The 26,543-nt window shown below is 55.4% G+C and overlaps 3 protein-coding genes across 3 annotated transcripts; all 3 read right to left on the bottom strand.

The window, feature by feature from the left end:
- Positions 1-1,560: 1,560 nt before the first annotated feature.
- LOC119096372 (trypsin-1-like) lies at positions 1,561-3,378 on the bottom strand. The gene has a single exon (XM_037219241.1). The coding sequence runs from the start codon at positions 2,690-2,692 to the stop codon at positions 1,712-1,714; it is 981 nt and encodes a 326-aa protein (XP_037075136.1). The 5' UTR covers positions 2,693-3,378; the 3' UTR covers positions 1,561-1,711.
- Positions 3,379-12,689: 9,311 nt separating this feature from the next.
- Positions 12,690-14,516, bottom strand: LOC119097124 (transmembrane protease serine 5-like). The gene has a single exon (XM_037220175.1). The coding sequence runs from the start codon at positions 14,514-14,516 to the stop codon at positions 12,849-12,851; it is 1,668 nt and encodes a 555-aa protein (XP_037076070.1). The 3' UTR covers positions 12,690-12,848.
- Positions 14,517-15,036: 520 nt separating this feature from the next.
- On the bottom strand, positions 15,037-24,517 carry LOC119097177 (zinc finger protein 628). The gene is made up of 10 exons (XM_037220236.1): positions 24,509-24,517; positions 23,264-23,515; positions 22,685-22,804; positions 21,192-21,904; positions 20,690-20,833; positions 19,781-19,912; positions 19,236-19,399; positions 18,801-18,943; positions 18,309-18,390; positions 15,037-15,059 (listed from the first exon to the last, which is right to left on the bottom strand). The coding sequence occupies exons 1-10, from the start codon at positions 24,515-24,517 to the stop codon at positions 15,037-15,039; spliced, it is 1,782 nt and encodes a 593-aa protein (XP_037076131.1).
- Between the last annotated feature and the right edge of the window lie 2,026 nt (positions 24,518-26,543).

The following is a 26,543-nucleotide window of genomic DNA, read 5'->3' as shown; positions in this document are numbered from 1 at the left end:
AACCCACGCTATGTACCGGACAACGAACACACTGCATCCCGTCCGTAACCCGCTCTGTGTGCCGGACAACGAACACACTGCACCCCTCCGTAACCCGCTCTGTGTGCCGGCCAGCGCGGGCGGCGTCGGATGTGACGGCAGCGGGCGCCGGCGCGTGGGGCCGACTGCAGGCGGCGGCGCTCCGCTCGGCCGTCGGCCCTCTCAGAGCGCGGCTGGCCTTCGGTCGCGGTCTGCTGCATCAGATGAGCGGCTGTCTGCACGGTGAGCGCCGCTCATGCACGCTGGATGTTTGGCAGGCCCTTGCCACATCGGTGGGGATACACGCTCAAAACGCAGATGAACATGCGTGACCGGTAGGCTGCTATTAGCTTGCATGTTCAGACCCGCTCGGGTTCCAAACAATGCGTGCCCGGTATCTGCGCGTAGCCTGCCGGTATTCCTACCTGCCAAACCGTGCAGCTCGAGCAGGTAGGAGATTGGCAATTCGAGACCCTCGTACTGAAGATTCAGTTTTGCAAGATCCCAATAGATTAAGATTGAGGTGACGAATCTATTGCATGGGTTTCAGAGCGCAGGTAATTTTAATTGTACCGTTATGTCATGATGTTTGCTTTGTTTTCACAGATGTAAGCGCAATGAGTGAATGCTGTGAGAGTCGCACGTATCGTTACTTCTTTCTTTAATTTCCTGACTGATCTGTTTACTCGAACAGAAATATCTGAACCCTGAAAGTCAGGATTGCAAGTACCTGCATTGATGAGTCTCTTCAGCCTTGGGGTGGTGGTGTCGTCCTCAAGAACAAGCCAGCCCGATCATTTTAAATAATTTTGCGGACATGAATAAACAAGGAAAATATCAGGTATCCCTAGGATGGCTAGTGGGTGCCTAAAAATGAGTTGCAGAGGAGTTGCAGTTGCGGATCATATAATAATTGTACTTCGACGTTGTTGCATGTTCGGAAAAGTATCAACCAAACACCTCAGTTCTTCCGACGAGAGATTATTTGTTCGTGTTGTTTTCGAATGAGAACATGAATTCGACCGTAATTAATTTTCGACACAACATGGAAATAAGCCAAAGCGCAGTTGGCGTCATTACAAGGGCGTAGACGTCGTCCACCGTGCTATGTAGTTACACTAAACCTCCTCCAAAACTGAAGCTTCAATAGCTATTGATAAACTGCCACCAATGGTTTCCTCAGTGATTCTTTTTTGGTCGAGTTCAAAATGAGCCGCTGAAAAGCCCACCACAAATCAACAACAGAAGTTGAAAGATAAGATATGTCGGATGTTAACGTCCGACGATTTTCATACAAAGGTCCAAATATTTTGGACACTCGATTTTTTTAGTCTCTTGTACACCATCTATTTATCCACACCTCAAACCGGCATTGTAATCGAAATCCACTCACCGCAGGATGTAAATACTAAATTACAGCGAATCCTCACTTCCATTGGGCAAACAACTGGTAGCATCCAACGGCTCGATGTCAAGTGGGCTGTTGTGATGTCCTTGGCTATGTTTTTCCATGGATACACGTGTAAACACATGCTTCAGGAGCTGGGCATTTATTTAACGTCGTCCCAAATGCAGTACATCATGCACCAAACCGACACTGCAAGAATGGCGACTTTACTTGCGACGCAAGCCAATGCGCCCGAAAGTCGCGCTGAAACAAACGCTGTGCGCAAACACCAAGCTGACGGTTCTTCTAAGAGCAGTAGGTGCCGTCAGCGGTGTTGGTCTGGATCCAGGACAGCACCTCGGTGACTCGGGCGTAGACGCCCGGGTAGCCGGGTAGAGCACAGCCCCGACCCCACGAGACGACGCCGATGAGGGAGTAGCGGTCGGACTCGAGGCTGACCAGCGGGCCGCCGCTGTCGCCCTGGCACGAGTCCTTGCCGCCCTCACTGAGACCGGCACAGATCATGGACGGGTTGATGCTGCTGTATGACGAGCTGCAGGCGGTGTTGGAGATGACGGGCACGGTGACCTCCCTCAGAGTGGTGGCCTGTGAGCCACCCGAGCTGGTGGTACCCCAGCCGGTGACGATTGCGTCGGCACCGACAAAGTCGTTACCGGCGGTGGGTAGGCACACTGGCGCCAGCGAGTTGTCACTTGGGAAAGTGATGGGGTTGGTCAACTTCAGTAGCGAGAAGTCGTAACCGGAGCCGGATACGGACGTGTAGCTCGGGTGGTTGATGATCTGCTGCACACTGGCGCGAATCTCACCGTCGCTGTTGCTGATGCGATGCTCCTTGAGAAGCACCTCGATCTGGCTGGGTGACGATCCGACCGTACAGTGGGCCGCCGACATCACGTAGCGGTTGTTGAGGACACTGCCGCCGCACCAGGTGCGGGTGCCGCCGGCGCTGACCAGGCCAGCCTGCCAAGGATACTCACGCACCTCGGTCTCCACGCCGCCGACGATGCGGGAGGAGCGGTTCGGAACGCCGCAAGAGCAGGAACCTGAAGGAGCAGCCGTAGTGGTAGCCTGTGATTCCGTCGCCTCCAGTTGGCAGAGGAAGCCGCTCCTCACCACCGAGTAGTCCGAGTGCCAGTCGACGGCCATCGTAGACACCGAGGTTACGGCGCTGGGGCCTGATGTACCACAGAACTTCTGACCGTTCACGGACAGCCAGTCCCAGGAGCAAGACGAGTGCCGTTCCACGTTAAACGCGGAGCAAGACATGGAGATGGTGTCACCTGCGTTCTCCGCTGTCAGCTGGTAGTTACAGTCCTCGTTGATAGGGTAATTGTTCGGATGGTTGGTGGACTTGATGGTGTAAGTGATGTCGCGTACCAAGGAGCTGCCACCACACGTAAGCTCTGAGCCACCGCCGCCGCCGCCACCGCCGCCGCCGCCGCCGCCGGCGACCGTCAGCGTGCACTGGAAGCCCGGTCTTACTACGCTGTAGTCGCTGTGGAAGGAGATGTCGAAGGCCTGGGCTGTGGATGCCGTAGGTCCCGAGGTACCGCAAAACTTCTCGCCGTTCACCTCCAGCCAGTCCCACGCGCACGAGCTGTGCTGCTCCAAATTAAAGCTGCTGCAGGCCAAGGTGATATCGCTGTCACTGGACAAAACATAGTCGCAATCGACGTAATTTGGGTAGTTTGATGGATGATTGGGAGACTCGATTGTGTACTCGCCTTCTGTCAGCACGTGAGTTCCACAGTCAAGGTTTGTTGCGCGTGGCTGGATGGAAGGAAGCGAGTCGTCGCGGTCGGAGGGAGGCGGTTTCCAGTCGCCCTTATCGGAGGGAGGCGGTTTCCAGTCGCCCTTATCGGATGGAGGTGGTTTCCAGTCGTCCTGACGCACTGGCCCCGGGGCCGACCAGGCCGAGGAGCAGACAACCAGAGTCAGTGCGAATGTCTTCATCGCGGTGGCCGAATGCTGCTGTGAGAGACCCGCCGTCTTTTATACCAGGAGACGATGATCTGCACCTCTGGCCCGCACAACGGCAGCGAACACCTGCAGCGATTTTGCCAGTCACTGATGCTGGGGAGAAAATCGTGTCTTTGTTTTCTTAGAGGCGCTCTCAAAAGAATATCGACCAGTTATCTTGTATGTAAGCACCTGTTGACGTAGGCCGCTTCGAGAACGTGCGTGTTCTGTCCTTTGCCGGCGAATGGCCTCTCCTGTGCCAGACATAGGGCCTCTCCTGTGCCAGACATACGGCCTTTCATGTGCCGGATATGCTGCCTCTCCTGTGCCAGACATACGGCTTTTCCTGTGCCAGACATGCTGCCTCTCCTGTGCCAGACATACGGCCTTTCCTGTGCCAGATATGCTGCCTGTCCTGTACCCAATGCGTGCCGAATGTGTACCCCCTCCAGTGCTGGACGGCCGTTCCTGTGTTAGACACACGGCCTCTCCTGTGGCGGGAGCACGGCCGCCCTAGTACTGGACGGCTGCTCCTGTGTCGGGCGTGAGTCGTCTCATGTTCCGGCACGCGGCCGCACCAGTGCCGAATATGCGGCCTCTCCTGTGCCCGACGGCCGCTCCTGGTGACATGCGCGGCCTCTCCTATGTCGGACACACGGCCCCTCCTGTGCCGGGAGCACGGCCGCCCTAGTACTGGACGGCTGCTCCTGTGTCGGGCGTGAGTCGTCTCATGTTCCGGCACGCGGCCGCACCAGTGCCGAATATGCGGCCTCTCCTGTGCCCGACGGCCGCTCCTGGTGACATGCGCGGTCTCTGCTGTGTCGGACATTCCACCGCTCTAGTGCCGGACGTGTGGGAGTCCCAGTGAAACAGTGACCCTCCAGTGAAACAGTGACCTTCAATAGAGCGGCATTGCAGCCGCTCTAGTGCCGGACGTGTGACAGTCCCAGTGAAACAGTGACCCTCCAGTGAAACAGTGACCTTCAATAGAGCGGCACTAGAGCGGCATTGCAGTCGCTCTAGTGCCGGACGTGCGACAGTCCCAGTAAAACATTGACCCTCCAGTGAAACAGTGACCCTCCAGTGAAACAGTGACCCTCCAGTGAGCGGCTCACCGCCGCTTCAATGAGGCACTGGCGCTGTAGCTCAGTTTTGAGGAAAATTATTATAATGACAAAATGCGGGTGGATGAAACAAGTATTTCATGTCTTGCTCTATTTTTTACGAGTTTATTATATGTAGCCATTAGGTCCAAGGTACATATGGTATGGACGCTACCTAAATGCCGCTTTAAAAAGTCGCCGTTTTGGTTCATGAGCGACGCTGGAATCAGAATTGCTGCTTAACACTACACAAAGTCGTCACACGACGAAATAGTTGCACCGTCCGAAATGCGAAATGATCAAGCAGCCTCACCAAGCACGGCTTGTTACGAGGCACTGGTCCGCCATCCATGTATCCCAGAACATGAAATAGGTTTTCCAGTGTCAGATTTCTGGTGGGTAGTTCTGAATTGGAAGTACAAGTTTTCCATTCGAAGATTGTATATACTACAAATATGCTTTTTGAGCACTATGGAAAACGATGGAATTTGTTTCAGACACTGCAGTTAAAGACATGGACCATAGCTGTGATACGAAGCAAGAAATTATCCACCTTGGCGATGCGGTTTGTAACATCAAAAAGAGTGAAAAAGTGATAGCAGAGCGATGGGGAGGGATTTTTTGGACGCATTAACCCGGCAAGAGCTCTTTCTCCCGCATTGATATAACCCCAATATGCCGTGAGATAATGCAGGGGTGGGAGGGAGTTTGCAACGTGCCATTTATGGTTAAGATGTGGTCGCTGACCGAACCTGTTTTTGCCTTTTTGCTTTCATGCGACGTTTTGGATTTTAATCCAATCAACTTGCTCACCGACTTAAGTCCGTTACGCTGGCCACTCACGCACTAAGGCGTACGCCTTAACCAGCTCGACCTTTGGCACGGCCAGTAAGTGACACTTTAGTGCGAATGATAGTTCCGAAACGAAAACATTATTTTTATCGTTCACTGTATGTCAGGGATCATTGTGATCATCGTGATCATTGTGAGGTAGCGTCTGGAGCAGCTGAAGGCACGGTGAGGTAGCGTCTGGAGCAGCTGCAGCCACAGTTAGGTAGCGTCTGGAGTGGCTGCAGGCACAGTGAGGAAACGTTTGGAGCAGCTGCAGGCACGGTGAGGTAGCGTCTGGAGCAGCTGCAGGCACAGTGAGGTAGCGTCTGGAGCAGCCTCAGGCACAAAGGTGGTGTCTGGGGCGGCTGCAGGAGTGATGAAGGAGAGCACGTGGAGGTGTCACGAGAACCGGACCGATGCATGCTCTTCATGTTGGAGGCAGGGAGATGCATGGCATCACGTATCTTTGCCACCCTCTGTCCTGCGCGATGGAAGTGGAAAGCCCGGAGTCCAGGCACCTCCCATAGCTATTTCGTCATCTTCAGAGACGATGTCCAGCATTCGGTGTTTTACGCCAGGTTCAGGGAGCGGAGTGTCACAAAAGTAGGCCGAAACATAGCGCTGTCTATGCTATTGATGGCCGGTGTCGATCACCGTGGTGTGCGGTGAGCTGTCACGGAGCGGTATGCCCTTTCAGGAAGCACGCCGAGAAGCCAGCACGCGTGTATCCTGACAAGTGCAGAATCGTAAAGACAACCATCACCGACGTCTGGATGACTCAGATTCTGGTGGCTAGATTCTGTTCACAGTTGTAGAGCTCGTTATAACCCCAGCATCTAACAGTCGTGGAGTTGTCACCGCACCGCTCCAAACATTGTTTTGGGATGTTAGAAAAATCGTTAGGGTTCGTAGGCGTAACCCCGCCCTTGAATGTCGGTAGAAAACTCACGTTGGGCACATTGGATGATAGGTGTCCCGTGAGCACAAGACCCGAAGTAAACGCACATATGTGTTCTCAGCGTTTGCAACAGCCCTCTCGTCACTTTCACTGTGGAAGCATTTTTTATGCGTGCATGAGCCCCCGCCGTCAATTGCGGGATATACGTCAGATGGGGCGCGCCCTAGGTAGCACGTGAGTACAGGCCTCCGTGTCACTGTCACTACCCCCTCCCCCCCCAAATAAACGTCACGCCGAAAGCCGAGTTTCCGCCAAAGCTCCTGTCCGGAGCCCCTATCCGCCGGTCCAGACCATCCCCGGCCAGAGCCGGAGTCGCGCAGCGCCACGTGCAGGCCCCCGCGAGGTTCAGCTGAGAGGCCGCGCGTGGAGTTGTGGAGTTTCCTCCCACCCTCTCGCTCTCTCCCCTCCGTTCGGCTGACAGGAATGTGTCGTAGCAGGGAGGAGGCCGGGAAGCGGGCAGATGCGCCACCAGCGCTCCTTCAGCGCATTGCGCGGGTGCTGCTGCGCCTGTCACGCGCGCGTCAGCGGCCACCGCCTCGTTGTATGTCGGACCTCCAGTCAGCCAAACGCCGACTGTAGGTCGTGCGCGCTGATAACGGTATGGCGTGCGGTCGCCCGCCGTCGGCTAACCGAGCACGCGTTCAAATGTCAGCCACCTGAACATCGCCGTGATAAGATAGCTCCAATCTGTATTGACGCGGACTCCACACACAGCCGTCACAGCCACCACGGCCGTCACAGGCATCACAGCCGTGACAGCCGTGATGGCCCACCGGCCGGGCCGGTCTGCAGCTAGTCGGGCCTCCACTCCTCGTTGCTGCCGTCCGTCGGGCCGCCGCTGGACTGGTCCGACGGCGAGGCCGGCCCCGGCCCCGGCTCCGGCTCCGGCCCCGGCCCCGGCCCCGGCCCCGGCCCCGGCCCCGGCCCCGGCCCCGGCCCCGCACGATCTCCACCGTCAGCTGGTTGAGCCGGGTGCGCCGCCGCGGCCGGGGCGCCGCCGGAGAGACGGCGCGCCGGCGGCCGGGCAGCGGCGGCCCACTCTCGGGCCGCGGCGTCGTCGCCAGGCGCGTCTCCTCGGCAGAGAGCGTCGCCGGGTTCCGGTGGTAGGTCTCTCGATGCACCTGCGGCGGGGTGGAGCGTGTGGACGAGGCGCGGTAGGGCGCGCCGCTCGGGCACTATGTCATCACTGGCCCACACACACCACCAACGGTGCCAGACATCGATGCATTACACTTAATCTCGCGCGAAACTCTACGCGATATGGCATAAAAATGAGGCAAATACGCGAGTACCCAAGCATAAAAATGAGGCAAACATAACGCTGAAAATATGCGATGCAGAGTAACAAAATGCGCAAGGAAGTGTGATTTTAGGTAGCGGTAGTTAACCCTGTGCTAAAAACGAAACGACCGACGCAGGTTCGTCTTGACTACGGAACGTGCAATGACCCGTAACTAATGACTTCAAAGCATGCTTTCCCGAACAAGTTATTTACGCGAACGACGATGCGGCCGGAACAGCGCGGCCACCCACCATCAAGTTCTTGAGGTTGATGGAGCGGGGGGGGGGGCAGACGCCGCAGTAGACGCGATGCTGGCCGTGCGACTTCATGTACCGCTCGAGGTAGGCACGCAGCGCGAACCGTTGTCCACACACCTCGCACACCTCGTCCCTGGCGGCTGGGGCGAGCCGGGCCAGCACGGAGCGCGGGTGGAGGCGGGGTGCACCGCCGTGACGGAGCGGTCCGGGGCGGGGCGGCCCGCACGCCCCAGAGCAAGCCCCTCCGGCGTTTACGAGCTATGACGTCGGCGGACACGCAGCCACGGGCGAATCACACCACGAACGCACATTATCCGCTCTTTAGTACGTCCGGTGCGACTCAGGCCCGCCTGCAGCTGCATCACTGTCACATCACAGCTGCTGTCACAAGTGTCGCACCGGAAAAGCCGTTGTCGCACCTGTCGCCTCCTGAATAGACGCCAACTCAAACAAGGTCTTCCTGTCAGCACATACAACATCCGGCGTTGGGCGCCTGAATCGTGACGTTGCGTGGGATTTAAATGACGACGCTAGTGAAAGCGCACAGAGCCATGCTGGAGGCCGGGTGTGAGCGATGGTGTGTTTGCATTCTGCCACCAGCACATTTTCTGCATATTGCTCATTACTGAAGAACCTTCGGTTTACGTGGGGAAACGCCGCCATGTTGCTCTTGTTATTTTTAACGGCGGTGATTGCGGAGTGTCCGGTCGCTTTGTGGCACGCATGCTTTCTGTGTCGAACACATTCTTTATCTGCTTTATCATATTATCTGCTTTTCCGTTACTTTGTATGGTTATGTTTGCTAGCAGAGTATCAGAAGTATAGTGGTTGAGCTGGGTATCTGGAGACTTGCAGAGTTGCGGGGTTCGATTACCCGCGGTGCCCGCCCTTTCTATCGGGATGAGAAAATCCCAAAGTCACATGGGACATGTAATTTTCAAAGGAAATGTGTACAATGAAAGGTGAAGTCAGGGAGCGAGCGTAGGGGTATACTGTTTGTTTTTAAATGCAACGTTTGCCTATTCACGAACGCACTAACAGGTAAATGAACGCAACCTTGTCTCCATGAAATAGAACCTTTACCTTGGTAAAACTTTTTTGTAATTTGTAAATGTCTTGGGCCGACAGCGTATCCTTCTTTTGCCAAAGTTCCATGACGCATCTCCTTTCCAAGTGAAAACGCTTGGATGCAAGAGGGCGGACAATTTCGGAATCGGGCAAAGAACCGTTTTAACACGCGCTCACGTGGGGTGTCAAATAGACCCCCCACAAAGGTTTTTCCAGAATGGTTTCCGAACGGCGCGGCGCAGCCACGCCAAATCTTGCGTAGCTGTACACAACTGAATAGTGGATTGCTTGACATAAAGATGTACCTTGTCAGGTCATTGACCTATGGCAGGCCAAACTCAAGCCATGGTTTCAGCGAACATAATTTTTAGGGAATTGTCAAATCTGTGTTTGTTCAAACGGAGAGTTTGACGAAGCCATGCATTTCAGAGATGCTTTCTTGGTCACCAAAAATATTGAATGAGCAAATTACGTTGACCTAAGGTCAGGTATGAACGTAAGACCAAGGTCAAACAAATCTGATTTATTGCGTTAGGGCTTGCTGTATGGGATAGCTTGTGGTGCTCATTTCGAATTTGTTGACAACAGAAACAGCATTATACATCTTCCATGGCCTTCTTAGTGGTCAGAACAGGTCATTGACCTAAGATGACCCGGGTCAACATTTTGTTATAGGAGCATACTGCCTAGTGTAATCTTTGTCACATATTCAAATGCAAAACTCAAAGCAGTCTTGTATGATTTTGGTCACCATGACCCTCAAAAGATCAAACAAGGTCACTAACCTCAAATGGGTTTGTGACCTTTTGCTTAGATGCAGTTGCCTAGGATCTAGGGGCGCTTAAGAGACCAGCCTGGAGGCGCAAACTTTGACATAAGTGAGTTCACGTACAGGTCAAGATACCCTGTAAATTTGGTGTGTCTAGTATTCTTAGTTCCCGAGATCTCAGCGGGGAGTGTCAAATTGACTCCCCTACCCACCCTAACGAAGGGCACCTAACCGGCCACCCGGACGCGTGTTAAGCCATCTTTTACCATGTAAGGATATCGTGCTCATGCAAAAATTGTCATGAGCACTTGGAGGGCAAAGTGCTTTTCTTTCACCAGAGGCGCGGGGCCGGGGGGGGGGGGGGGGGCAGACGCTGAGCCCAAAACATTCTAAAATTTTAGCACTGGCCATATTTGTGTTGATTTTAAAGAGGTTCTAAAATGGGTATCGGTTTCCTTCCTTTGGAGAGGTTCTGACACTCCTGGTTTTAATGATGTTTGGTTCTAATGACGCTGGCACTCTGAACTCGAAGCTCTCGCTCTGGAGCAGTGGCGGAAATTCGTAAAAAGTACTACTGGGCCAAAATTTGCATTTGGGAGAGAAACGGCCACCAGCATGCCTCCCGTGTTCCTTTTAGTATTGGGGTTGTCGTGTTATTGGGGACCGGACCAACGTCTGAACTACAGTGACCACAAACGATTCGATGTCTCACCCAGCCTCGAAGTCATGCACCGTGCCGGCTCTAGTTGCAAACATCGCAGCGTCCAAACCGAAAATAGCGCCTTAGATATCCTAGACGAACGAGCCTTCATTTCGCCCCAGATCAAGGATTTCTTGCATTTTTGGTCGTAAATTTCCTTATTTTCTGTCCTCGTCTCGCAGTTTCGGTGGCATATGGTTTCACCATGGCATATGGTCGACTTTTTATGTAACAGCACTTACATGACGTCAGCAGAATGAAGCATTCGTTTTGTTGGTTACGTCTTGCGAAAATTATGGGCATGATGGTAACACCCACGTAACCTTGAAATGCAGTGATTATGGAGATGTCTGTACCAAGCTATCCGAAAACACTGCACCCGTCCATAACCCACGCTGTGTACCGGACAACAAACACACTGCATCCCGTGCGTAACCCGTGATGTGTGCCAGACAGCGAACACACTGCACCCGCCCGTAACCCGTTCTATGTGCTGGACAACGAATACACTGCACCCATCCACAACCCATTCTATGTACCAGACAACGAACACACTGCACCCGTCCGTAACCCGGTCTGTTTGCCGGACAACGAATACATTGCACCCGTCCGTAACCCACGCTATGTACCGGACAACGAACACGCTGCATCCCGTGCGTAACACGTTCTGTGTGCCGGACACCGAACACGCTGCACCTGTCCGTGACACACTGCACCCGTCCGCATCCCCGTGCGCTGGACAACGAACACACTACACCCGTCCGTAACCCACTGCACCCGTCAACGTAAACCCGGTGCCGGACAACGAACACACTGCATCCCGTCCGTAACCCGCTCTGTGTGCCGGACAACGAACACACTGCACCCCTCCGTAACCCGCTCTGTGTGCCGGCCAGCGCGGGCGCCGTCGGACCTGACGGCAGCGGGCGCCGGCGCGTGGGGCCGACTGCAGGCGGCGGCGCTCCGCTCGGCCGTCGGCCCTCTCAGAGCGCGGCTGGCCTTCGGTCGCGGTCTGCTGCACCAGATGAGCGGCTGTCTGCACGGTGAGCGTCGCTGATGCACGCTGGATGTTCGGCAGGCCCTTGCCACATCGGTGCGGATACACGGTCAAAACGCAGATGAACATGCGTGACCGGTAGGCTGTTATTAGCTTACATGTTCAGACCCGCTCGGGTTCCAAACAATGCGTGCCCGGTATCTGCGCGTAGTCTGCCGGTATTCCTACCTGCCAAACCGTGCAGCTCGGGCAGGTAGGAGATTGGCAATTCGAGACTCTCGTACTGAAGATTCAGTTTTGCAAGATTCCAATAGATTAAGATTGAGGTGACGAATCTATTGCATGGGTTTCAGAGCGCAGGTAATTTTAATTGTACCGTTATGTCATGATGTTTGCTTTGTTTTCACAGACGTAAGCGCAATGAGTGAATGCTGTGAGAGTCGCACGTATCGTTTCTTCTTTCTTTTATTTCCTGACTGATCTGTATATCCGAACAGAAATATTTGAACCCTGAAAGTCAGGATTGCAAGTACCTGCATTGATGAGTCTCTTCAGTCTTGGGGTGGTGGTCTCGTCCTCAAGAACAAACCAGCCCGATCATTTTAAATAATTTTGCGGACATGAATAAATAAGGAAAATATCAGGTATCCCTAGGATGGCTAGTGGGTGCCTAAAAATGAGTTGCAGAGGAGTTGCAGTTGCGGATCATATAAGAATTGTACTTCAACGTTGTTGCATGTTCGGAAAACTATCAACCAAACAGCTCAGTTCTTCCGAAGGGAGATTATTTGTTCGTGTTGTTTTCGAAAGAGATCATGAACTCCACCGTAACAAATTTTTAACACAACATGGAAATAAGCCAAAAGCGCAGTTGGCGTCATTACAAGGGCGTAGACGTCGTCCACCTTGCCATGTAGTTACACAAAACCTTCTCCAATACTGAAGCTTCAATAACTATTGATAAACTGCCACCAATGGTTTCCTCAGTGATTCTTTTTTGCTCGAGTCCAAAATGAGCCGCTGAAAAGCCAACCACAAATCAACAACAGAAGTTGAAAGATAAGATCTGTCGGATGTTAACGTCTGGCGATTTTCATACAAGGGTTCAAATATTTTGGACACCCGATTTTTTCGAATCTATTGGACACCATCTATTTATCCAAACCTCAAACCGGCATTGTAATCGAAATCCACTCACCGCAGGATTTAAATACCAAATTACAGCGAATCCTCAGTTCCAGTGGGCATACAACTGGTAGCATCCAACGGCTCGATGCCAAGTGGGCTGTTGTGATGTTCTTGGCTATGTTTTTCCATGAATGCACGTGTAAACACATGCTTAAGGAGACGTGCATTTATTTAATGCCATCCGAAATGCAATACATCCTGCACCAAACCGACACTGCAAGAATGGTGACTTTTCTTGCGACGCAAGCCAATGCGACCGAAATTTACGCTGAAACAAACTCTGTGCGCAAACCCTAAGCTGACGGTTCTTCTAAGAGCAGTAGGTGCCGTCAGCGGTGTTGGTCTGGATCCAGGACAGCACCTCGGTGACTCGGGCGTAGACGCCCGGGTAGCCGGGCAGAGCACATCCCCGACCCCACGAGACGACGCCGATGAGGGAGTAGCGGTCAGACTCGAGGCTGACCAGCGGGCCGCCGCTGTCGCCCTGGCACGAGTCCTTGCCGCCCTCACTGAGACCGGCACAGATCATGGACGGGTTGATGCTGCTGTATGACGACCTGCAGGCGGTGTTGGAGATGACGGGCACGGTGACCTCCCTCAGAGTGGTGGCCTGTGAGCCACCCGAGCTGGTGGTACCCCAGCCGGTGACGATTGCGTCGGCGCCGACAAAGTCGTTACCGGCGGTGGGCAGGCACACTGGCGCCAGCGAGTTGTCACTTGGGAAAGTGATGGGGTTGGTCAACTTCAGCAGCGAGAAGTCGTAACCGGAGCCGGATACGGACGTGTAGCTCGGGTGGTTGATGATCTGCTGCACACTGGCGCGAATCTCACCGTCGCTGTTGCTGATGCGATGCTCCTTGAGAAGCACCTCGATCTGGCTGGGTGACGATCCGACCGTACAGTGGGCCGCCGACATCACGTAGCGGTTGTTGAGGACACTGCCGCCGCACCAGGTGCGGGTGCCGCCGGCGCTGACCAGGCCCGCCTGCCAAGGATACTCACGCACCTCGGTCTCCACGCCGCCGACGATGCGGGAGGAGCGGTTCGGAACGCCGCAAGAGCAGGAACCTGAAGGAGCAGCCGTAGTGGTAGCCTGTGATTCCGTCGCCTCCAGTTGGCAGAGGAAGCCGCTCCTCACCACCGAGTAGTCCGAGTGCCAGTCGACGGTCATCGTAGACACCGAGGTTACGGCGCTGGGGCCTGATGTACCACAGAACTTCTGACCGTTCACGGACAGCCAGTCCCAGGAGCAAGACGAGTGCCGTTCCACGTTAAACGCAGAGCAAGACATGGAGATGGTATCACCTGCGTTCTCCGCTGTCAGCTGGTAGTTACAGTCCTCGTTGATGGGATAATTGTTCGGATGGTTGGTGGACTTGATGGTGTAAGTGGTGTCGCGTACCAAGGTGCTGCCACCACACGTAAGTTCTGAGCCACCGCCACCGCCACCGCCGCCGCCGCCGCCGCCGCCGGCGACCGTCAGCGTGCACTGGAAGCCCGGTCTTACTACGCTGTAGTCGCTGTGGAAGGAGATGTCGAAGGCCTGGGCTGTGGATGCCGTAGGTCCCGAGGTACCGCAAAACTTCTCGCCGTTCACCTCCAGCCAGTCCCACGCGCACGAGCTGTGCTGCTCCAAATTAAAGCTGCTGCAGGCCAAGGTGATATCGCTGTCACTGGACAAAACATAGTCGCAATCGACGTAATTTGGGTAGTTTGATGGATGATTGGGAGACTCGATTGTGTACTCGCCTTCTGTCAGCACGTGAGTTCCACAGTCAAGGTTTGTTGCGCGTGGCTGGATGGGAGGAAGCGAGTCGTCGCGGTCGGAGGGAGGCGGTTTCCAGTCGCCCTTATCGGAGGGAGGCGGTTTCCAGTCGCCCTTATCGGAAGGAGGTGGTTTCCAGTCGTCCTGACGCACTGGCCCCGGGGCCGACCAGGCCGAGGAGCAGACAACCAGAATCAGTGCGAATGTCTTCATCGCGGTGGCCGAATGCTGCTGTGAGAGACCCGCCGTCTTTTATACCAGGAGACCATGATCTGCACCTCTGGCCCGCACAACGGCAGCGAACACCTGCAGCGATTTTGCCAGTCACTGATGCTGGGGAGAAAATCGTGTCTTTGTTTTCTTAGAGGCGCTCTCAAAAGAATATCGACCAGTTATCTTGTATGTAAGCACCTGTTGACGTAGGCCGCTTCGAGAACGTGCGTGTTCTGTCCTTTGCCGGCGAATGGCCTCTCCTGTGCCAGACATAGGGCCTCTCCTGTGCCAGACATACGGCCTTTCATGTGCCAGATATGCTGCCTCTCCTGTGCCAGACATACGGCCTTTCATGTGCCAGACATGCTGCCTCTCCTGTGCCAGACATACGGCCTTTCATGTGCCAGATATGCTGCCTGTCCTGTACCCAATGCGTGCCGAATGTGCACCCACTTCAGTGCTGGATGTCCGTGCCCGGATTAGACACGCGGCCTCTCCTATACCGGGCACGCGGCCTCTCCTATGTCGGACACACGGCCCCTCCTGTGGCGGGAGCACGGCCGCCCCAGTACTGGACGGCTGCTCCTGTGCCGGGCGCAAGTCCTCTCATGTTCCGGCACACGGCCGCACCAGTGCCGAATATGTGGCCTCTCCTGTGCCCGACGGCCGCTCCTGGTGACATGCGCGGTCTCTCCTGTGCCGGACACCCCACCGCTCTAGTGCCGGACGTGTGACAGTCCCAGTGAAACAGTGACCTTCCAGTGAAACAGTGACCCTCCAGTGAAACAGTGACCTTCAATAGAGCGGCATTGCAGCCGCTCTAGTGCCGGACGTGTGACAGTCCCAGTGGAACAGTGACCCTCCAGTGAAACAGTGACCTTCAATAGAGCGGCATTGCAGTCGCTCTAGTGCCGGACGTGTGACAGTCCCAGTGAAACAGTGACTCTCCAGTGAAACAGTGACCCTCCAGTGAAACACTGACCCTCCAGTGAGCGGCTCACCGCCGCTTCAATGAGGTACTGGCGCTGTAGCTCAATTTTGAGGAAAATCATTATAATGACAAAGTGCGGGTGAATGGAACAAGTGTTTCATGCCTTGCTCTATTTTTTACGAGTTTATTATATGTAGCCATTAGGTCCAAGGTACATATGGTATGGACGCTACCTAAATGCCGCTTTAAAAAGTCGCCGTTTTGGTTCATGAGCGACGCTGGAATCAGAATTGCTGCTTAACACTACACAAAGTCGTCACATGACGAAATAGTTGCACCGTCCGAAATGCGAAATGATCAAGCAGCCTCACCAAGCACGGCTTGTTGCGAGGCACTGGTCCGCCATCCATGTAACCCAGAGCATGAAATAGGTTTTCCAGTGTCAGATTTCTGGTGGGTAGTTCTGAATTGGAAGTACAAGTTTTCCATACGCAGATTGTATATACTAGAAATATGGTTTTTGAGCACTATGGAAAACGATGGAATTTGTTTCAGACACTGCAGTTAAAGACATGGACCATAGCTGTGATACGAAGCAAGAAATTATCCACCTTGGCGATGCAGTTTGTAACATCAAAAAGAGTGAAAAAAGTGATAGCAGAGCGATGGGGAGGGATTTTTTGGACGCATTAACCCGGCAAGAGCTCTTTCTCCCGCATTGATATAACCCCAATATGCCGTGAGATAATGCAGGGGTGGGAGGGAGTTTGCAACGTGCCATTTATGGTTAAGATGTGGTCGCTGACCGAACCTGTTTTTGCCTTTTTGCTTTCATGCGACGTTTTAGATTTTAATCCAATCAACTTGCTCACCGACTTAAGTCCGTTGCGCTGGCCACTCACGCACTAAGGCGTACGCCTTAACCAGCTTGACCTTTGGCACGGCCAGTAAGTGACACTTTAGTGCGAATGATAGTTCCGAAACGAAAACATTATTTTTATCGTTCACTGTATGTCAGGGATCATTGTGATCATTGTGATCATTGTGAGGTAGCGTCTGGAGCAGCTGAAGGCACGGTGAGGTAGCGTCTGGAGCAGCTGCAGCCACAGTTAGGTAGCGTCTGGAGTAGCTGCAGGCACAGTGAGGTAACGTTTGGAGCAGCTGCAGCCACAGTTAGGTAGCGTCTGGAGCAGCTGCAGGCACAGTGAGGTGGCGTCTGGAGCAGCCTCAGGCACAAAGGTGGTGTCTGGGGCGGCTGCAGGAGTGATGAAGGAGAGCACGTGAAGGTGTCACGAGAACCGGACCGATGCATGCTCTTCATGTTGGAGGCAGGGAGATGCATGACATCACGTATCTTTGCCACCCTCTGTCCTGCGCGATGGAAGTGGAAAGCCCGGAGTCCAGGCACCTCCCATAGCTATTTCGTCATCTTCAGAGACGATGTCCAGCATTCGGTGTTTTACGCCAGGTTCAGGGAGCGGAGTGTCACAAAAGTAGGCCGAAACATAGCGCTGTCTATGCTATTGATGGCCGGTGTCGATCACCGTGGTGTGCGGTGAGCTGTCACGGAGCGGTATGCCCTTTCAGGAAGCACGCCGAGAAGCCAGCACGCGTGTATCCTGACAAGTGCAGAATCGTAAAGACAACCATCACCGACGTCTGGATGACTCAGATTCTGGTGGCTAGATTCTGTTCACAGTTGTAGAGCTCGTTATAACCCCAGCATCTAACAGTCGTGGAGTTGTCACCGCACCGCTCCAAACATTGTTTTGGGATGTTAGAAAAATCGTTAGGGTTCGTAGGCGTAACCCCGCCCTTGAATGTCGGTAGAAAACTCACGTTGGGCACATTGGATAATAGGCGTCCCGTGAGCACAAGACCCGAAGTAAACGCCCATATGTGTTCTCAGCGTTTGCAACAGCCCTCTCGTCACTTTCACTGTGGAAGCATTTTTTATGCGTGCATGAGCCCCCGCCGTCAATTGCGGGATATACGTCAGATGGGGCGCGCCCTAGGTAGCACGTGAGTACAGGCCTCCGTGTCACTGTCACTACCCCCTCCCCCCCCAAATAAACGTCACGCCGAAAGCCGAGTTTCCGCCAAAGCTCCTGTCCGGAGCCCCTATCCGCCGGTCCAGACCATCCCCGGCCAGAGCCGGAGACGCGCAGCGCCACGTGCAGGCCCCCGCGAGGTTCAGCTGAGAGGCCGCGCGTGGAGTTGTGGAGTTTCCTCCCACCTTCTCGCTCTCTCCCCTCCGTTCGGCTGACAGGAATGTGTCGCAGCAGGGAGGAGGCCGGGAAGCGGGCAGATGCGCCACCAGCGCTCCTTCAGCGCATTGCGCGGGTGCTGCTGCGCCTGTCACGCGCGCGTCAGCGGCCACCGCCTCGTTGTATGTCGGACCTCCAGTCAGACAAACGCCGACTGTAGGTCGTGCGCGCTGATAACGGTATGGCGTGCGGTCGCCCGCCGTCGGCTAACCGAACACGCGTTCAAATGTCAGCCATCTCAACACCGCCGTGATAAGATAGCTCCAATCTGTATTGACGCGGACTCCACAGCACACAGCACAGCACACAGCCGTCACAGCCACCACGGCCGTCACAGGCATCACAGCCGTGACAGCCGTGATGGCCCACCGGCCGGACCGGTCTGCAGCTAGTCGGGCCTCCACTCCTCGTCGCTGCCGTCCGTCGGGCCGCCGCTGGACTGGTCCGACGGCGAGGCCGGCCGCCGGCCCCGCCCCCGGCCCCGGCCCCGGCCCCGCACAATCTCCACCGTCAGCTGGTTGAGCCGGGTGCGCCGCCGCGGCCGGGGCGCCGCCGGAGAGACGGCGCGCCGGCGGCCGGGCGGCGGCGGCCCACTCTCGGGCCGCGGCGTCGTCGCCAGGCGCGTCTCCTCGGCAGAGAGCGGCGCCGGGTTCCGGTGGAAGGTCTCTCGATGCACCTGCGGCGGGGTGGAGCGTGTGGACGAGGCGCGGTAGGGCGCGCCGCTCGGGCACTATGTCCTCACTGGCCCACACACCACCAACGGTGCCAGACATCGATGCATTACACTTAATCTCGCGCGAAACTCTACGCGATATGGCATAAAAATGAGGCAAATACGCGAGTACCCAAGCATAAAAATGAGGCAAACATAACGCTGAAAATATGCGATGCAGAGTAACAAAATGCGCAAGGAAGTGTGATTTTAGGTAGCGGTAGTTAACCCTGCGCTAAAAACGAAACGACCGACGCAGGTTCGTCTTGACTACGGAACGTGCAATGACGCGTAACTAATGGCTTCAAAGCATGCTTTCCCGAACAAGTTATTTACGCGAACGACGATGCGGCCGGAACAGCGCGGCCACCCACCATCAAGTTCTTGAGGTTGATGAAGCGGCGGGGGCAGACGCCGCAGTAGACGCGCTGCTGGCCGTGCGACTTCATGTGCCGCTCGAGGTAAGCACGCAGCGCGAACCGTTGTCCGCACACCTCGCACACCTCGTCCCTGGCGGCTGGGGCGAGCCGGGTCAGCACGGAGCGCGGGTGGAGGCGGGGCGCACCGCCGTGACGGAGCGGTCCGGGGCGGGGCGGCACGCTCGCCCCAGAGCAAGCCCCTCCGGCGTTTACGAGCTATGACGTCGGCGGACACGCAGCCACGGGCGAATCACACCACGAACGCACATTATCCGCTCTTTAGTACGTCCGGTACGACTCAGGCCCGCCTCCAGCTGCATCACTACGACGTGGGCAGGGCGCCGCCGCTGCCCGAGCGGCGGAGATAACCTGTCGCGCGCCCACTCTCACCGGTGTGTATCTTCAGGTGCTGCCGGAGCCAGGCGGCCGTTTTGAAGCTGCTGTGACAGGTGGGGCAGGCGTGCGTGGACGCACCCCCGCCGTGGTTCTGTCGGCGGTGACGGGTCAAGTTGTCCGCCCGGCTGAACTGGGACGGACACTCCGGGCAGGAAAGCCTGGCCGACACGGCACGTGTCAGTCCTGAAGACGGACAGCACACAACTGGGACGGACACTCCGGGCAGGAGACCCTGGCCGATACACGGCACGTGGTCAGCCCGGCGGACGGACAGCACAACTCGGACAGACAGCACATACTGGCACATAGCAGACGACAAGGTAAGGACACCCTCGCCGAACGCCAGCAGACACTGCTGCACCACGGAGCACTTGGCAACCGGACGGTGGAGACCTGGCGGGACATCCAGCGAGATCAACACCACGTCCAGCTGCGGATGTCGGCCCTCTCCCATCCATCCTGGTGTGACCTCACCGCCCTCATCCGCGCCCGTGTACACCCCTGAGCCGCGCCATCCCTCGCACCGGCGGCCGACCCACCTGGCCTGGGAGCGGTGCGTGCGCTGGTGCCGGCGCAGGTCCATCGGCAGCAGGAAGGAGCGCGAGCACACGTCGCAGACGGCGCGCGCCGCCGTGTGTCGGCGCAGGTGACCCTTGGCGTTTGTGTAGTACCTGACGACGGCCGAGCGCAGCCTCAGCGACGCACCTCGGACCACACGGCACGCCGAGACGCACTCAACACTGGCCAACGGCTGACATGGCTAACAGCTGGGCTGGTTCTGTACGGGAAGGCGGTGCACGACAGAGTCAGTACTTACAATATAGTATGGTACACTACTCGGTACAGCACAGAACAGCACAGCACTTGGTACGGTACAGTACAAGACTTAGTACCACACCTGGTAATTATATTACTTTGCTTTAGATGTCTGGAATAATACGCACAAATTAATCCCTAAGCCGCTCCTCCTTTTCAATTTTCGCCTATAACTCCGATGATTGCGCCAGCCGCGCAGACTGTATTGCAGACATGCTGGTTTAAATGCTAGACACTGCGCTGGTAAGACTAGTTCCTCACGACCGACCGGCAGCCGACCACGACAGCCAGGCTCAAACAGCGACCACGGTGTCATGACACCGCATGACAGCTTGATGTCATGTGACAAAAATTGTCTGCTGCACTGGCGTTATTTTACCAGGGAGATACTTCGGTGCGGGTATTTGCCACATCTTATGTGCAGCAGGGGCTCTGAAATCAGAGACATCACTGCAAAGCGCAGTCAAATTACCAAGATACACTCCTGCACCAACGCAGCCACGCAGTGCAGCCGTTTTTCAGGCCGCCTCTGGCTGAGCACATGTGCGCCGTCCGACTCCAAGCGCTGAACAAAGGTGCTTCTGACCTGAATGTGGCCTGACCTGAAGGTGTCTGACCTGAAGGTGTCTGACCTGAAGGTGGCCGAGCAGGCCGAGCAGTGGAAGGGCGTCTCGCCGGTGTGGGAGACCAGGTGGCAGCGCAGGTTGCCCTTGGACGACAGTACTTTGCGGCACGTGCAGCACGGGAAACGAGACTGCGCCTTATCCTCTTTACTCCTGGGCAACGCGTATGCTAGGTCAAGCTCAAGCCCACATGTGTATCACAACCCATAAACGCATGGTGGGTGAAAAACAATGGCGAAAGTTCTAGACAAGCTCGCATAAGACTTAACCAATAACGTGTCACTGTGAGCTACATACGTCCTGGACGATCGATTTGGGAACAAGGGAAATGGTCAGGGTACTACACTAACAAACAGACAGCAAATGAAAACTCCCCTCTGAACCCTACCCGCACTCAAAGACCGCCCTCTGCCAGCGTCTTTCACGCGCAAAGCCCTGCCTGTCGACCCCTTACCTATGCCCCAACCAATCAGGGCCCAGCCGTCAGCCACCCTGACCAATCGGCGCCCACCTGGCGGCGATGGCCACCTCCAGCAGGGAGACAGTCTTGGGCGTCGTCTGTGCGTTGAGACGGGTCAGCACGCGCGGCTGAAGCACCTTGCCGCGGCCGCCGGCCCAGCCGCTCGCCGGCGCCGACCAGCTGCGTCTGGGGCCGGGCCGAGCGCCGTCCGAGCCGGGCTGGCGTCTCTTCCGGGAGGGTGGTGCCGGTCCGGCCGCCGCGCCACCTGACGGCCCTTCGGCAGGGCGGGCCTCCGCGTGCTCCTCGACGCCGACCGGCGAGGCGGGGTCGTCCTCGGAACGGGGCGGCAGGGCTGTCGCCGCGTTCTCCAGGCGGAACGCTGACCCGCCCCACGGCTGGACAGCTGCGCTTGCTCTGCGGCGCACCGACGGACCCCCCTTCAACCGGACAGAGGCGTCTACTTCTGCGGTGACCGTTCGGTCGGCCTCGGAGGGGTCCTCCGAGGACGACCGCCGGTCCGACCTCGGCCACACCGGCGGATCTTCGCCCCGACAGGCCAGTGGGCCGCCGCCCAGCCGCAGGGCCGCGTCTCCCTCCGCGCAAAGAGTCGACCCGCCTCCAGCTCCGCCCGGCGTTGCACCAACCGCGCAGCCCTCGCCCAGATCTTCCCCAGAGCTGGGCGTTCGCTCGTCGGTGTCCCTGGGATCCCGGCGCGGGAGGGCAGCGTCGGTCGCCCGGTCGCCGGCGCGCGGGGTCGCCGCGATCTGAGCCGAGGTCGGCGGCGGCGCGGGCGGGAGAGCGACCGGTGGCGCCGGCTCTGCAGCGACCCAGCTGCCGGCAGCGGCGGCCGGCCAGATCGGCGGAGGCCGGCGCGTCATCAGCAGCACGAGCGGCGCCTGGGCTGCGGCGGCCCTCGCCAGCGGCCGGAGCTGCTCGCCGGAGCCGGTGGCGGGCGGCAGCGGATCGGCCCCGGCGCCAGGGCGGGGCTCGGCGGCGGCCGCGGACGGCGGCAGGGTTTGCGGTGTCTCCTTCAGACCAACGCCGGGCCGCCTCCGGCGCCTCCGCGGCGGCCGGCCGGTGGCGGCAGACGTCCGCAGCGGCGCGATGGGCACCTTGAGCCCAGGCGGCACCAGCCGTACGGCCCGCGGCAACGGCACCGGCATCGGTACCGGCGGCGGCTGCGGTGACGGGGGCGGAGGGTCAAGTGGAGGCGTCGGTGGCGGCGGCGGCTGCTGCTGGGTGGGCGGCGGCGGCAAGGCAGGCCATAACTGCTCGGCGCTGAGCAGCGGCAGCGCCACCTGGTCACCAGCAAGACACACTAGGGCGCCGGAGAGCAGCAGCGGCGGCTCAGCCGGCGGCGCCTGCCCCTGCCCCTGCCCCTGCTCCTGCTCCTGCTCCTGCTCCTGCTCCTGCTCGTGCTCTGGCTCTGGCTCTGGCTCCGGCTCTGGCTCTGGCTCTGGCCCTGGCCCTGGCTCCGGCTCCGGCTCCGGCTCCGGCGGCGGCTCCGGTTCGGCCGCCGGCACTGGGCTCAGCTCGGCGGCTGCCGGCTGGCCCTGCTTGATGCCCGGCCGTGCCAATGGCAGCCGCCGGAAGAACTCGAGCAGCTCGGCGTCGTACCGCTCCGTGGCTACCATGTCGAGCAGGCGTCGCAGCTTCTGGCGCCGCTCGGCGGTGGCGGCGGCCAGCGGTGGCGGCCCGTCGGCAGCGGCGCGCCCCTCCGGTGGCAGCACGTGCACCTACGCGGCAGCCAGGCCCGGAATTAGCGCCAGCGCACGCACACTAACAACATTTTGCATCGGGTTGTTAGGTCCCAAACTTCAGAGCATGTTTAACCTTCTGACAATAAAAAGAAGTGATAAGTGATAAAAAGTAATAAGTGAGCACGCTCTGCCAGGCTCTAAACAGGGAAATGAGAGCGAGTGGCCCATCGATTGGCCACATTACACACTTTATCATCATTGGATCTCCGTCGGTGTTGCTTCATCAATGGATGCAGCTTCGTCTTCGAGAAATACCGCCGCACAAATAAAGCTTCACAGCAAAAGCATGTGAAGCAGGAACAGCCACAGGCAAACGTCACTAACTCGCTACCGGTCTAAACCACACAACGCGAACCAACTCACATCCAGGATGTCCTTTTTGCCACGGCCAGTGATGGGAGCCAGCTGGACGCCGTGCTTCCGCTTCAGATGTCGCTTCAGGTCCACGCTGTGGTTGTACTGGTGGCCGCAGAGCGAGCACACCCAGCGCTTCCAGTTGGCGTGGCGGCTGACCAGATGGCGCTGTAGGTTGTCCACCGCGCGGAACGACGCGGCGCAGAGCGGGCAGCGGCGCGGCGCCGCACCAGAGCTTTTGTGGAACGTCGCCAGGTGTCTCTGCAGGGCGCCGCGCCGGGAGAACACCGCGCCGCACGCATCGCAGAGGATTGTTTTGGGCTCGCAGAGGTGAACGGTGGATACGTGAATGGCTAGCCGGGACTGCGTGGGAAAGGGAGCGCAGCAAAACCGACAGAGATGCCTGCAACAGCAAGTTGAGAGAATTAGGCCAAGTTGGGAAACACATGGGTGCCCAGCAATGTGACGTGCAGCTCACCAGGATGATTACAAACAATTTGGCAGAGCAGCTCAGGATAACTTGAAATGAGCAGCAATCAGTGTTCTCACAGCAACAACATGAAACACTTACTCTTTCTTGGTGACACATATCCTATTGAGGACGTGTTTCTGGAGAAGCTTGCTCCGTTGGAATGTGCGGTTGCAGTCTAAGCACCTTCCACCTTCTGTATCAATGTGGGAGTCAATCAAATGTCTGCAACAAGGCCAATGATGAGCACACCAAGTGGAACACGCACGCACGCACGCACGCACGCACGCACGCATGCACGCACACACAATTACATCATACATGCATCACAGCTCAATCAAAATGCCACAAATAAATCACGCTCAGATCAACTATTGCCCAAATATTCCAACTGAGACCTAATATCATTTAAAATTGTATCTTATGTCAACTTATCTGCTCCTTGTCGGTCAGCCAAAAAAATGTTCCCAACATCGGAACAATCATCTCCAAGGTAAGGATCAGTATCCAAGCTTTTAGACTGCTGGGATGTTTAAAGTTGTTAAAAGGTGCTGATTGTTTCAGATGGAAATGTCAAGAACAGACATGAGAGAGCAGAGCTGATGATGTCAGCCCTGTCAGCCAAGAAACTTTCACTAATTTGGGACAATTCCCATGATGTTCAACCAGCATGAGAAACTACTTTTCCATACAGAGAGACACTGGTAAGTGAAGCAATCCTCAAAGATTTGTAACTCAGCACCTCACATGACAGAGTATGTGAGACTGTCCAAAACCACACTCACAGATGGCATAGTAACCAAGCAGTGCTCAATGAGTTCATGCTTATGGTGCAAAACATTGAAGTCATACATACCTATCAAGTCTTGATGCTGACATGAAGGACAGCTGGCATTGCTGACAGCTGAAGGTAGTTGTAGTGGTGGTTGATTTGGCAGGCAACTGCTTTACAATGCCAATACAAACCAGTTGAGGAAGTGCAGTAACAGCTGGATCCATTTCAAAAATGCCTGCCAGCACATCAAGGGTAGCTTATCCTTTTCCTAAAAAGAATATCAATTTAATGCCTGTCATTCAAGACAAGTGATCATGACCAGTGACAGTAAATTAATTAAACACATCCCTCATCCCTAGAGCTCACAGATCATATCATCTGTATGTCACAGAATGTGTACACCACATACACATCATACCATATCCTACCATTACAAATCATATCACCACATGAATAGGCATGGCAAGTGTCACATGATCAGAGATGCTTCAAAATAGTCTGCAACATCTCACCTCAGAGGAAGCCAATGACAGGCCAGTTAGTAAACATGGGCTAGTAAACACCTTCATCATGCTAGAAATTAATCTGTTTCGACCATGTGTTGATGGCACCTTTCATCAAATGTGACAAAAGCTTGCCATGAGAACAAACTTTCCATAAAATATCATTCTGTGAAGGTAAATTTAGGCAAAAGTTCTTACAAGGCATTTTTCATGAAAAATATTCGTCCCTCTTAGCCTAGCCTGAGTTCAGGTCGTATAAACACAAGAATCAGTTCACTTACACCCCAGACATCCAGAGCAGTGAAATAAAGTTTTGCGGACTAACCTGCAGCGGTACTTGCGAGTTAAGCTAAAAATTCCTTGCCCTATCCTGTTTCGGGTACGCTTCGTCCAGAACGAATAAACACCAATGCTGAGCGTATTAGTCTTGATTGCCCCCATAGCGTCATCCTCGTAGCAGCAGTTTGGCAGCTTTGTTGCCCGTCTTTCGAAGCAATGAAAAGATAGTTAAAAGTAGGCGTCAAGGTGTGTGGGCGCATAATATAATAATTAGCATAAGAGCACCACCAATAAAGCGTGCTCCAAAACGTAGCCAAGTGCCTTCCCCGAGGCGCGCAGTCAGAGCCTTGGCAAGTGGGGAGATATACTTGACAAAGGGCCCCTCGTCAGCGTAAGTCCCTCGAAAATCGGCGGAAATTGCGTATTTCTTAATAAGGGCATGCTTTCCTAAATACTTTTGTCTATTTACCTCCTATAGCTGGAAAAGAGCCAGCATATCAATGGTATCATATCAAGGACATCAATTCTGCATAACTTGAACAGTCAATGAACTGAACAATTGCCTTAAAATATAATGAATTGCTTTGAACGACCGCAAGAAATGAATCGTAGGTGCTCCTGATTTTACGATAGTTCAGTGAACTCTTTCTTATCCTCAGAAGCTTTTTCATAATTTTATATCTGATTTCTACAGATATATCAAGGACCGCACGAATGTAGATTGTACATCGGAAAGGGTCAACATGTGAAAGGCTTGGTAGTATGTAGAAAGTAGCATGGTATATATACATATATATATATATATATATATATATATATATATATATAGCAAAATATAGGTAGAAAGTAGCATGGCCAAGCGCGGATGTCGACTTGTATCCTTTTAGGTGGGCCACTCCCCCACCCCCTCAATGTCCAATTCCCCCCCCCCCACGCACACACACACACCCACAATGGTGAGTTCGGCCTCCCCAACCTTCTGGCACCGAAGTTAAAGCAGAGCACAAACAATGATGGATAATTAACGTCATTATATCAATTAGAAAGACGGGCTCCAAAGAAAATGAAAATTGCAGTCTATTCAGTTGATAATTTTGTTCTGTTGTAGGCAGGATGCATAATTTTGGTTGCATGATTAGTATATCTTGTTGACTTTGGCTTCATGGTGTGCTGTTGTGTGTTTTGGCATTAATTAGCAATGTTTCATGTTTACAGACTGTAGCAAATTTCGTGGTTTTGTTTCGAAATTATAAAATAAACAAA

The sequence above is a fragment of the Pollicipes pollicipes genome, unplaced genomic scaffold (assembly GCF_011947565.3).
Source record: "Pollicipes pollicipes isolate AB1234 unplaced genomic scaffold, Ppol_2.1 Scaffold_4295;HRSCAF=5057_pilon_pilon_pilon, whole genome shotgun sequence".
Taxonomy (NCBI): domain Eukaryota; kingdom Metazoa; phylum Arthropoda; class Thecostraca; order Pollicipedomorpha; family Pollicipedidae; genus Pollicipes; species Pollicipes pollicipes.
The sequence above is the reverse complement of the archived record's forward strand: the minus strand, read 5'-3'. Positions and strand labels throughout refer to the sequence as shown.

Coding starts and splice junctions, on each gene's coding strand:
- LOC119096372 (XM_037219241.1), bottom strand. CDS start 2,692: ATGTCTTGCTCCGCGTTTAACGTGGAACGGCACTCGTCTTGCTCCTGG.
- LOC119097124 (XM_037220175.1), bottom strand. CDS start 14,516: ATGAAGACATTCGCACTGATTCTGGTTGTCTGCTCCTCGGCCTGGTCG.
- LOC119097177 (XM_037220236.1), bottom strand. Junction 18,391..18,800: donor TCAACCTCAAGAACTTGATG/GTGGGTGGCCGC, acceptor ACCCCGCCGCAG/GTGCATCGAGAGACCTTCCA. Junction 15,060..18,308: donor GACGACGCCGCGGCCCGAGA/GTGGGCCGCCGC, acceptor CTCCCGCCACAG/GAGGGGCCGTGTGTCCGACA.